Genomic DNA, 12,579 nt, shown 5'->3' with positions numbered 1-12,579 from the left:
TCAAGCGCAAATTGACAGTTCAAATCAAGTTTGCATAGCACTTGAAGATTTTATTACTGCTATTAATATCACATCCTCCTCAACTTGTGCGGTGATACAGCTTCGACAGTAAAATTGATCTTCAATTTGAACCAATTTAGTGAGTGAATGTTTAGTGATGGCAGTCAAATACTCGAATCCAAAAGAAATTCAGTGTAATTGATTGCACTGCCTCCATATGTAGACTTCTAGATAGCAAGATGAGACTCCTCGTTACAGATATGCAATATCTGAACTGGTGAAAGTTCTGGAATTTTACAGAAGCAGTTGGATATTCTGTATCGGAAAGTACCCAGAATTGTGACCCAAATACACATTCGTACTCATGAATCAAACCCTCATCACAAGTCTACAAGCACATCAGTTCCTCAATTTGCACCAACAATGCATTCCAAAAGTCTACTAGTAAGTAAATGAGCAATGAATTGAAATAAATAACCATTCAATGAGTTAAGAAGCTTAATGAGTATTGGAAATACAAAATGCTCATAATTTTATGCTTAAAATAAAAGTCTAAAGGTGAACATTTTAATTTTTTTTAATACATTTGTTGTAGTTTGGCTAGTAGAGGAATAAAGGTGTAGCCATACAGAGTGGTACGCAGCACGTGTTTTTTTTTAGATAGTTTTGAAATACTAAAAAACGCTAGCACGCCTAATATATACCATCACGATCCTCAGCCAAGCTCAGCGTGTTTTCGGTGGTATTTTATCTTTGTATTGGCGTAGTTTTGACAGTGATTTATAACGGTGAGTCGCATATTTGAAGACATGACACGAAGATACACCCATTACAGCTGGAATCACAAGCAGATCCCATGCCGCACCTTTAATTGTGTTCTTACCATTAAGGTTTTTAAAAATCACTAATAACTTATTTAAGCTTAAATATCACCAAAATGTGATTCCCATATTTGAAGAAATGTGGAAGAAACTTGTAATAGTATCGTACCAATTAAAAAATGACATGAAGACACGCCTATCACAGCTAGTTATACCACGCTTTTTAGTGTTTTCTTACCATAACTCTCTAGAGTCTAGACTATAATAGTTTTCGAGAGTCTTTTGTAAAACGAGAGCTTCGTCGTTACATATTTTACTTATTAAAAAAAATGTTAAGCTCAATCAGTCCAGTTCATTGTTTAAAAATATTTTGAAGGACTTTTTAGCCGATTTCTTTAAAAACAAATCTCCACATGAATGGTTACTTTAAGAAGCTAAACAAGCACTGAATCAATTGACACGACTGTGGAGTCGGAGTCAGAGTCACGAAGTCGTGGCTTTTTGGCTGGAGTCAAAACCTGATTTCGCATTTAAATCACATTTATTTGAATTCAAATTACTAACTAAGAGTGACTCGCCAATACGCAATAGATGCAGATTGAGACGCAGCGTCTTTTTATTACTAGTTACTAGTTACTACCAGCCTCTTCTTACTTCGCTTTCGATTTTTTCGTCTGAGGAAATTTGGGTTCTTATCCCATCGTTTTCAAACTTTGCCATTTTGCACGGTTTGGTCATCAATATATATATGGAAATCAAATCCGCCTATACGATAGTGAAAAATAATCGTAATAGACACGTTTTAAAATACTCCATTGTCTTTCTCGGTGACGTCTATTGTCCACATTGCCGGATATATCCACACTATTCCAATCATTTTTTCCCTTTTCGCCACCCTCTCGCTATGTCAAATTTTAATTGTTTAAACGCCTATAACTTATTTTTTCACTATATTTTATCTCATTTTTGGGTCAATTTGAGGAGTGGCCTGATATTTGACAAATCCGTAACGCCAAATGCGTACATTTTTAAATACACTCCGGAAATATCTTCTTTGTTTTGGAGTCGGATTGTGGAAAAATATTTGAGCCAAGTCGTGTTTTTAACGTCTCCACTTACATTGCTTAATCATTTCATTTCCCATACAAATATAATACATTGTACATGGACCTACATAAACTAGATTATATTACACATGAGATGTATGTACTTACGATTCTTGCGACCCTCTCGCACCTTGTACGAGAGGTTGCTGAAGGCCAGGTCTACAGGGGGCCTCTTGGGCAGGTGGGTCAGACCTCTGGGCTGGCTTGGAACCATCGTCACCTTCACAGACCCCTTCCTGGAAGACACAAGTTTACCACTGGCATCATTGTCAATACTGCTACCACCCTCGCACAACTCAGCATCCGCGAGCACCTTCATCTTCGACACCACAATTACCCAAGACCACCACTTAACGAGAACACTACAGGAGGTATGTACGACTTGCGTGACTGTACCTCACTCACATAATTGACCGAGTGCACACTGGTCTGGGTTTGCGAGTGCGTCCGATGGGTAGAGTGGCTCGGAGTTGACTGAGTTGTGACGAGCATTGGAACTCGTCAAAGGAACGCGATATGCCCAGGCACAGGGAAAAGGTCGTATATGTTAGTATGTAGTATGTACATATGATTATGTGTGTGTGTGTAATTTGATATTATCTACCATCGATAAGGTGTTTCTTATCTCGGATTTGTGAGCATATTAATATTAGTAGGCACTCACATGTATGAATGTATGTATCTATGTATGTAGTTACATAGTAGTTGAAAATTTCAGCTGAAATCGTTTTTTTTTTTCAAATCAAAGGAATCGAAGTCCCCGGGGAGAATCGAAGTCGCAGGCGCCGGATTCTGGCATACATATAATTTCGAAAGAGACTTAGTATATACATATTTTTGTTTGTTCGTGACAGTCAATTTAATAAAAAAAACAAATGAGTATTCAAATAAATTTAATAAAATGTTTATTATTAGATTCGTCATATTTAAGCGGTTTATATTACAAATGCCGAGCGAAGCCGGGTAAAACCACTGATGAAATATCATGGCATGGCTTATGGCATATTAACCAAAGGATTCGAAGTCCCCGGGGGCGCAGGCGCCGGATTCTGGTGTACATATAATTTCGAAAGAGACTTAGTATATATGTACATATTTTTGTTTGTTCGTGACAGTCAATTTAATACAAAAAACAAATGAGTTAATAAAATGTACATACATATTGATTGAAAATGTAATTCATAACAGTTACATTTCGCACGTGTTTATGTCATCCGATGGATGATGAATTATTTTATTTAGTTACTAGAGAAATTTATAAAATACTATATATTTAAAAAATCTAAATTGATTAAAGAGACTTAGTATATATGAATGTTTGTTTGTTCGTGACAGTCAATTTAATACAAAAAACAAATGAGTTAATAAAATGTACATACATATTGATTGAAAATGTAATTCATAACAGTTACATTTCGCACGTGTTTATGTCATCCGATGGATGATGAATTATTTTATTTAGTTACTAGAGAAATTTATAAAATACTATATATTTAAAAAATCTAAATTGATTAAAGAGACTTAGTATATATGAATGTTTGTTTGTTCGTGACAGTCAATTTAATAAAAAAACAAATGAGTATTCAAATAAATTTAATAAAATGTTTATTATTAGATTCGTCATATTTAAGCGGTTTATATTACAAATACCGAGCGAAGCAGGGTAAAACCACTGATGAAATATCATGGCATGGCTTATGGCATATTAACCAAAGGATTCGAAGTCCCCGGGGGCGCAGGCGCCGGATTCTGGTATACATATAATTTCGAAAGAGACTTAGTATATATGAATGTTTGTTTGTTCGTGACAGTCAATTTAATAAAAAAACAAATGAGTATTCAAATAAATTTAATAAAATGTTTATTATTAGATTCGTCATATTTAAGCGGTTTATATTACAAATACCGAGCGAAGCCGGGTAAAACCACTGATGAAATATCATGGCATGGCTTATGGCATATTAACCAAAGGATTCGAAGTCCCCGGGGGCGCAGGCGCCGGATTCTGGTATACATATAATTTCGAAAGAGACTTAGTATATATGAATGTTTGTTTGTTCGTGACAGTCAATTTAATAAAAAAACAAATGAGTATTCAAATAAATTTAATAAAATGTTTATTATTAGATTCGTCATATTTAAGCGGTTTATATTACAAATGCCGAGCGAAGCCGGGTAAAACCACTGATGAAATATCATTGCATGGCTTATGGCATATTAACCCTTTGAATGCTGACAACGCCGATCGGCGCTTTGCCAACGAGTTCATCCACCTGAAATACGCCTATCGGCGTTGTTTTTTGAGTGTGTAAAAATATCGGCGGTAGTTATCTAGGGTTTGTTTGGATTAGCTACAATTTTTATACCTGCTTTCTATTGGATTTCTAAATAATTTCAGTTGGAAATTTTCAGCGTGACGGGCTTTCAACAGAAAAGACGTCAGCATTCAAAGGGTCGAGTTATTAAAAAATATTTTCGTTCATATTCACATTCATAACTATGTAAAATGTGATATTTGAAGCAAACATGTCTGACTAACCCTTGATTAGAATTAAACCTATAAAAATGTCAACAAAGGTTGGTTTATCGTCACTAATCTAACAGAGTGGTTTCAGTTTGGAATAGTCTTCTCAGCGATTTAGTAACCTCTAATAATATTAATATTTTGAAGAATAAACTTGATACTTTTTTTAAAACCAAAGGATTTTTGTGATTCTTCTTTCCCATAATCATATTTCTGTATTTTTATCTTTTTTGTTTATATATTTTATATTTTTTTTCTTCTTATATTTTATTTTAATATTGTTTTTTTTAATGCATTTTAATTTTTCTCATTTTTTTATTGCATATACAATGTATAATTTGTAAAATATGTTTATTCAAACCCCTTGGGCTTATCGGCTTTGCCGCCTCCCCCAAATATATTAAATAAATAAATAAAATAAAAATACAGGCGCGGATGTACCTATATAATAACTACCACGTATGCTAAATACATTATAGCATGGGAACATGAGAGTGACATCCACTGTCTACGTGCATTCATGGGTGAACAATTCAGACCCCGGATCAGGCTAACGGGACTTAGTAAGTGCCCGAACAAAGGATACGTTGGAGTTCTCACAGACCTGGGTGAGTGCGTGCGTAAACCTTAAACTCGCCAGGGTAGACCTATAAGTAGCTAGACAATAGACACATTAATGGATCAGGGAAGCTATGCTGTGCAACTTGTCCTCTATAAGGAGGTACACACGGTAGATCAAAATTGTTCTGGAGTGAGGGACGGTTTCGTGTGGACCTCCTGGAATCGTTGAATAAATGCTGTGAAGCGACTTTGGCCTTTCATTTGGATCCTGAACCCACCCCTACGCAACAATATGAAACATTTCAGCTCTATAAGATTTCACAGTAATATTCATACGTGAAATGATACGCGTTAGTGTGAAACCGCATAAATTAAGGGATGGATTTTGTATAAGTATGTACATTGTTATGTTTTTTCCTTGTCTGTAAATAATAAATAATAAGAAAATATGCTACTAAAAATACATAATGCACTCTAAAAAATTGTTGTCTCAGACACCGATTATGTATGAAATAATAAAGAAAAAAGCTAATAAAAACATCCATTTATCAACACAGTGAAAGTTTTGAAAAATTCAATCGAAATATTATTCGGACAAACTATTTATATTTACTCTGGTTATATAAATATAAATATATGCAAACCGGATAAGCATTATGTACACTAATATGAGAAGATCTGACGAAATCTCACGTTTGTAAACAGAACGTTCAAGTTTTACCCTATTTATAGTACAATGACTGTGTGAATATATCGAGTAGATATATTAGACGACTTTTTGTGCCAAGTCAAGTATTGTACGCATTATTATTACGATATTTAACTGATATTTTATACATATATGTATGCATGTATATAACAGTCAAAGTCCAACTTCAGTAGAATTATTCATCGGATATATTCAACCGTGGGATGTCCTCGGTGATAAGATAATACTTTCGAAAAAACAAACGACGAGATCCAATTCGATCTCGTCGATCGGACACATTTCAACCGAGTGATTGTTTTGTGATTAGTAAATGAACTTTCAACCGTTTCATAACATTTTACATGCACGATATAAGCATATGTATGCAAAGTACTGTGAAAAAAAATGTTTTTATGTACAATGTACATTTTAAATGAGGAAAATCAATACAAATTAACAAACTCGTGTTATGAAATAGTGGATGTATGTAAAAAATAAACAACCAAAAAAACATGCAAGTTTACTTTATAATTAGAAGATTTGACTTAATTTCGTATTTATATACTCCGGATATTTTAGCAAAAGGAAAATCGTATGAATTTCCTGTTAACATTATTTAAAGCGATGGTTCTTAAACTTACAAAATTCTGTGAAATTATTTTTTTAGTAAAACTGTAAAATTTTTGCTTACTAAAATAAAATAAAATGCGCTGCAATAAAAATTATTTTTAACCTTTGAAGGACGGAGCGTCAACATCGAACGAGTATCCCGTACCGGGGTCGAGTAAGACCCCAGTATTTTTTTTATCAGAATACAGCTTTTCTCAATACAAATGGGTTCAATATATATTTACTTATCATTTTATACATCAACATAAAAAATGTTTTAGTCTTATAGCATGTTTTTGACTATTTTGTATTAAAAAATAACGAAAAACATCGACATGCAAACGCACATAGGTAAGGCCAATAGGCGACTGCTTGACTCAATAGCCACGCGCAAAAGGGACGAAAACAATAGCTTACGAAAATATAGCTATATATAACAAATTTTAATAAAGTTACCTTTTACGTTTGACTTCCCGCCACCCTCGCTTTGTTAGATTTTTTTGACTTGAACCAAAACGGAACAAAAAAAACGGTTCGAAGCCCTGCCAAAATGCAATTCAAATTAAATATCAAAATGTATGTATGTTCAATGCCTCTACCTTTATCTAAAATTGAACAATTTTAAGTTCAATTTGAAGAGGTTAATATATCTTTACTTACACGAATGTATAAAAACATATTTACAAAAAACTTCAATGAGACAAATTCAAAATTTGGATTTTCATTTTCGTTTTTCAAGGCAGACTTGAATATGACAAAATATTTACCTTTCTAGTAGCTTCGACGCAAAATTTAATTTCAATGATTCAACGCCAACTAATTATTTATGTATGCGAGATGACATTCATTTATATTTTAAATTCAAAAAATATATATTTATCATTTATGCAAATAAATGCAGTATGTTTGTTGTTTATAAAATAGCCCAACAGCGCTCTTCAACTATATGTACTCATTCATTTCAAATTAAAAACTACATATACAAATTTGGCTTCCCTTTCAAAAATTATGTTTAAACTTTTTTTACACGACATAAATATATTATTATAAAACTTAAATTATATTAAATAAATTATTATTATTAAAAACAACATGATAACCCTTTGAGTGCCGATGTCTTTTCTGTTGAAAGCCCGCCACGCTGAAAATTTCGCCAACATTTCCAACTACAACTATTCATAAATCCAATAGAAAGCAGGTATAAAAATTGTAGCTAATCCAAACAAACCCTAGATAACTACTGCCGAGGATTTCGAGTTTTGTAAAGGTGTGTTTAGACTCTCTAATATATCTTGCAACAATATAAAATAAACAAAAGAAGTCTATTAATGAATGTATTTTTCCAAAACTAGTTCCATCTTCTTCATTGTTGTTAAAATTTAATGCTCACAATCTAAATGCCAAGCCACAATCTAAAATACTCAGCAGTTAGGGATTTCCATCGATAAATTCTGCTATGGTTATAAATTCAGAAACTCCGGTGTAAACCAGTCTTTATAAACATTGACACGGATTACAGGATGTTCCCATGTTCAATGCATTTTTTTTCAATGCTACCTGGAAAGGCTTAGCGGGTAATATTCTTGTTTATTTTATACATACTCAAAATACAATACCTATCGGCGAATTTTAGGCTCACAAACAAAACTTCGGCGTTAGTCAGCATTCAAAGGGTTAATGAATTTTTTTTTATATAATATTAAAAATTTATCTTCCTTGCCTCCAAATAGACAAAATCTTCAATAATATTCTATCAATAATAACTATATGTTAACTTCATATTTTTGCAGTTTTCTATCAAATTGAATCTATTAATTAATAGGACTTTCAAAGTCCATTTTTTGAAATTTTTCATTCAAAAATTCTTTCCAAGTGTAAAAAAAGCGCTAAAACAACTTCTAAAACAAACAATTCATCCATTCAATCTATGAAAAAATCAAAATTTCCTCAAACAAATACTTATCCAATCAGTGATCAAAGATTGCAGTTCAGCTTAACCCTACCTCAACGAAATGGGGTATGCAAGTGCCCCAATTTTTACGTTTTTCGTAATAACTATGTGGTTTTCAAACGTGGTTTTTAGAATGAACTACAAGAAATTTATTTTAATAGATTTTGTTTGATTTAGAAAAGGGGTACATCATAAAAAAATACATTTATACATTTCTACGTTCCAAAGTATGATTTAAAGGCGGTGGCGATAAGTCATGTTTTTGACTGTTCGCTTGCATATTCTTGTTGATCGATGAATCAAAGCCAGAGAAAGAGACAGCTATATTTTCATAAGCTATTGTTTTCGTCGCTTTTGGCGCATGGCTATTGAGTCATACAGTCGCCTGTTGGCCTTACCTATGTGCGTTTGCATGTTGATGCTTGTCGTTATTTTTTAATACAAAAACAGTCAAAAACAAGCTATACAACTAAAACTTTTTTTATGTTGATGTATAAAATGATTAATAAGGTATATATTGAACCTATTTGTATTGAGAAAAGCTGTATTTTGATTAAAAAATACTGGGGTCTTACTCGACCCCGTTTCGGAACACTCGTTCGATCTCCGTCTTTCAAAGGTTAAACACAACCAGTTACTAAAATCTGCAAATACTCGGCATAGCAATTACACACAGTACTGATAATAAGCAACATTTAAGTAGAACCGAACGACGTTTGGGTACACGTAGATAGCCATAGGTGTGGACAAGGACAGCGACTACTGCTTACTCGACTCGTTTTCCAACTTCAATGCGAAAATTGTGCACGAGATGCGAAATGACGTCAAAACTGGTTATTTGTAACAAACACTCGGTGGTGAGTGCGTGCATTTAAAAACGCACTTTGCCACGAAAGTGAAGTCGATTCTTCGATTCGCACGTGCCGAAAGTCTCCTCGAAATGATTTACATTCACGGCCGGCATCATCGAACTTGTACATCAATATCACGGCCATTCAGATATGCAAAGTAAAGGTCGTGGATTTGATACCCTAACGTAGACGAAAATTGCAAAATCAATCCATTAATAAATTGATAAATTTATAAACAGTGTACATATTGAGTATATACAAATGAGTTTTATGCAATTTCAATCATTAATAACCACTGCATAGTATGGAAAGATAATTTTCTACAATTCAAGGCAATACTTCCATCGATAATTATAAATATATACTGTGTGTTTCAAATATATTAAAAGAGCATATGTAGAATATCTGTGACAGAATCAATTTTGTGATTATGAAAGTTTATCTGGAATACCAAAGTTGAGTTATCTTGTTTGATTTCAGCTCTTAGATTGGTGTAAACATGTCGAGTTTAATGTAATATATGTAATTACAAAATCCGTTCAATACTTGCAAAGTAAACAATTCTTTATCTTTGACGAACGGCCATGCTTTGTATATATGTATACGAAGAGGTCAAAAAACTGGTCGCGTGTATTTTTAAAACGTCGAGGACATGAACCGACTAATAAAAATAATGAAGTTTTGATTTGAATCATACGAAAATGCTAAAACAGCATACATTGTGTGTTTCACGTGCGTTCAATTGATGAATCTTTCGCAATTTTCATAGAGTTTTTTTTTTATACTTGCAAAATGTACCAGTGTTTGACACTTAAAATTATGCAAATTTGTTAGATTTTAATAGTAATATGTATAACTAATCTTATACTCGATGAAATATCATCGCAAGAGTGTTTGCATATTAGGTTATTAAATAAATAAAAATTAAAAGAAATGTGTCGGTCTTGTGTTCGATCCACGATTGGTCGTATTTCTTTCAAATACCTTTTAAATATATTTAATTAAATATTTATATTTAATTGTTTAATATGAAAAAAAATATGGTAAAAACTACTTAACCTACCTACATATAAAATGAGAAATGCACAGACACAGACAGAATAGCGATATTATATTATGCTAATTGTTTAACCCGGCTTCGCTCAGTATTTTTAATATAAACAGGTTAAACATGGCGAATCTCATAGTAAATATTCAGTTGCTTTTTTTATTAAATTTATTTGAATCGTAATTCGTCGTCATAGAAACTTTGACTTGTTTTCGACGTTCCCAACCAAAAATACTTACATACAGAGTCTCTTTCGAAATTATATATTAGATATATATATGTATATGTATAATAAATGGACAGAGATTTGTAATATGACAATTATTTTATAAAATATGCAAGTTTTGTATGAAATTTAATAATGTTAAAAAATTGCAGTATAAATTACCAAGGATTAAATTTGCACAAAAAAAAAAAAAGATTAAAAATGACTTATGTTTCATTTTTTAAACAACCTGTACTTAACAATTATTTGATTGTAATGAAAATAATCTTTTTTTTTTTTAATTATTTTCCAAAGAAAATAAATATTGGTTAAAAAATCATACCATTGTTTTTATCACAAAGAAACATGAAATATACATATATGTATAATTGCGATATTCTGTGTGTCTGTGTGAGATTACGTTCGCCATACTATAATAGCCGTTTCGATTCAACATACATACATATGTACGTTACAGTTAAAACACTGCCAAAAAAAAACGTACGAATATAATACGAACATAAAACTTCTATATATACTGTTGGCTACCAATGTTTCCGCTAGGGCAATTACGCATTTAGCGCCATCTATTGAAAATTTATTTAATTAATTAATTTTTCTATTGCTGTTTTATATTGTTTATATGTTGATAGGTAGGTAGTTTTTACCTTTTTTTCATATTTAACAATATAAATATATTTAAAAGGTATTTGAAAAAAACACAGCCACGTGCGGATCGAACACAGGACCGACACATATATTTTAATATTTTTTAATAATTAAATTTACCCATGCGATGATATTTCTTCGGGCACAACACTAGTATATAATATTAGTCAAATAATTTGAATAATGAATGCCGACTACTTTCATATTATGCTTCAGACATCAAACATGTAATAAACATCCAACTAGTGAATTCGTTCCACTATTCAAACTATAGTATGATAATTTCTAACAAATTTCAGTAATTACACACACACAAATACAATATATTCTAAGAGTCACATCCTATTATGTATGTGCATATGTCAGAGAACAAATTTGTTTTAAAAAGCAGCATTGCACAAGCACACGGGTCTCAAAGTGCAAACTTGCAATCTGGCACTCACAGTGACCCCGTGTCCATAGAAGCGACGTCACAAACATGCATACAAAGGCGCTTTGAAGACAACGATTAATTAAAAATAATAATTTATCAATCACGCCGTTTTGTAACACGAACGTCTGCAATTATGTATATACCTGTTGTTGTTTAGCATGTAATTGACGTCCATATTGACGACGGGCGACCTCGACTCTTTGCTCAGCTACTGGGACTCATCCGTCGGTGAGATTTCGGAGCACGAGGGAGTGCGGTCCAGTTGCGGTCCACGGTTTCGATTTTGGAAGTGGAGTGGTTTGGTGTGGAGTGGAGTGGAGGGCGATGGTGCGTGCGATGCGGGGCAGCCGACTGGCGACAATGAGGACAGAAAGAGAAATCGACTGGTGGGGGTTCGAGAGGTTCGTCTACACTCTACATGGTGGAGATGGTTTCAGATGGTTTGCTGTGTTCGTTATCGGGGGGTCGTGGGGGTCAGCGGGGGTGTTGGGGGTCAGGGGGGGCGCGGGGGCGCAGTCGTGGGTCGCTGTCAAACAAACAAAAACACAAGTGACGTTTCAACACAGCTGACCGACTGTAGGCGACTGTTTTACCGACGATGGTCAGCGCCAAATATAAAGTACGGCCAGTAGCTGTATGTGTGTGTTTTTTTTTTACTTTTTGTATCATAGATATATGATACGCACAATGGACCACCTCCAAGTAGTTGGCGAACTAATCGAGCGCGCCAACGAATATCAACGGCCATTGTGCCTAAGTTTCGTCGATTATGAGAAAGCCTTCGATACAGTTAATCATAATGCAGTACTTAACGCTCTACAAACACAGAGAGTGCCGGAACCCTATGTGGGACTGTTAGCTGCAATATATAAGAATACCACAGCTTCGGTTAAAATTTTTTCAGGTACAGATAGATTTAGCATAGGAAAAGGAGTAAGACAAGGAGATACAATTTCGCCCAAGTTATTCAATGCGGTGCTTGAGGGAGTTTTCAGGAAATTGGATTGGGATACAGCCGGAATAAGCATCAATGGTCGCTTTTTGAATCACCTTCGGTTCGCAGACGATATAGTTTTAGTAGCTCGTGATTCAGCTGACCTATGTACTTATCAG

At 33.6% G+C, this 12,579-nt stretch overlaps 1 protein-coding gene across 2 annotated transcripts in view; it reads right to left on the bottom strand.

Annotated features, from left to right (window-relative positions):
- LOC143916186 (ATP-binding cassette sub-family G member 4-like) overlaps window positions 1–12,020 on the bottom strand; it is a 37,049-nt gene extending 25,029 nt beyond the window's left edge. Inside the window, exons 1-2 of one of the 2 annotated variants that reach the window (XM_077437155.1) lie at window positions 11,610–12,020; window positions 2,036–2,163 (exon numbers count right to left, since the gene is read on the bottom strand). In XM_077437155.1, the coding sequence (XP_077293281.1) occupies window positions 2,036–2,163; window positions 11,610–11,641 (160 nt within the window). In that variant the 5' untranslated portion in view covers window positions 11,642–12,020. Of the gene's footprint in view, window positions 1–2,035; window positions 2,446–11,609 lie in introns of those variants that run through there. The other variant, XM_077437154.1, reaches the window with a different exon arrangement.
- Window positions 12,021–12,579: the final 559 nt, after the last annotated feature.

The sequence above is a fragment of the Arctopsyche grandis genome, chromosome 8, assembly GCF_051622035.1.
Source record: "Arctopsyche grandis isolate Sample6627 chromosome 8, ASM5162203v2, whole genome shotgun sequence".
NCBI lineage: Eukaryota > Metazoa > Arthropoda > Insecta > Trichoptera > Hydropsychidae > Arctopsyche > Arctopsyche grandis.
This window is presented reverse-complemented; position numbering and strand designations above follow the sequence as displayed.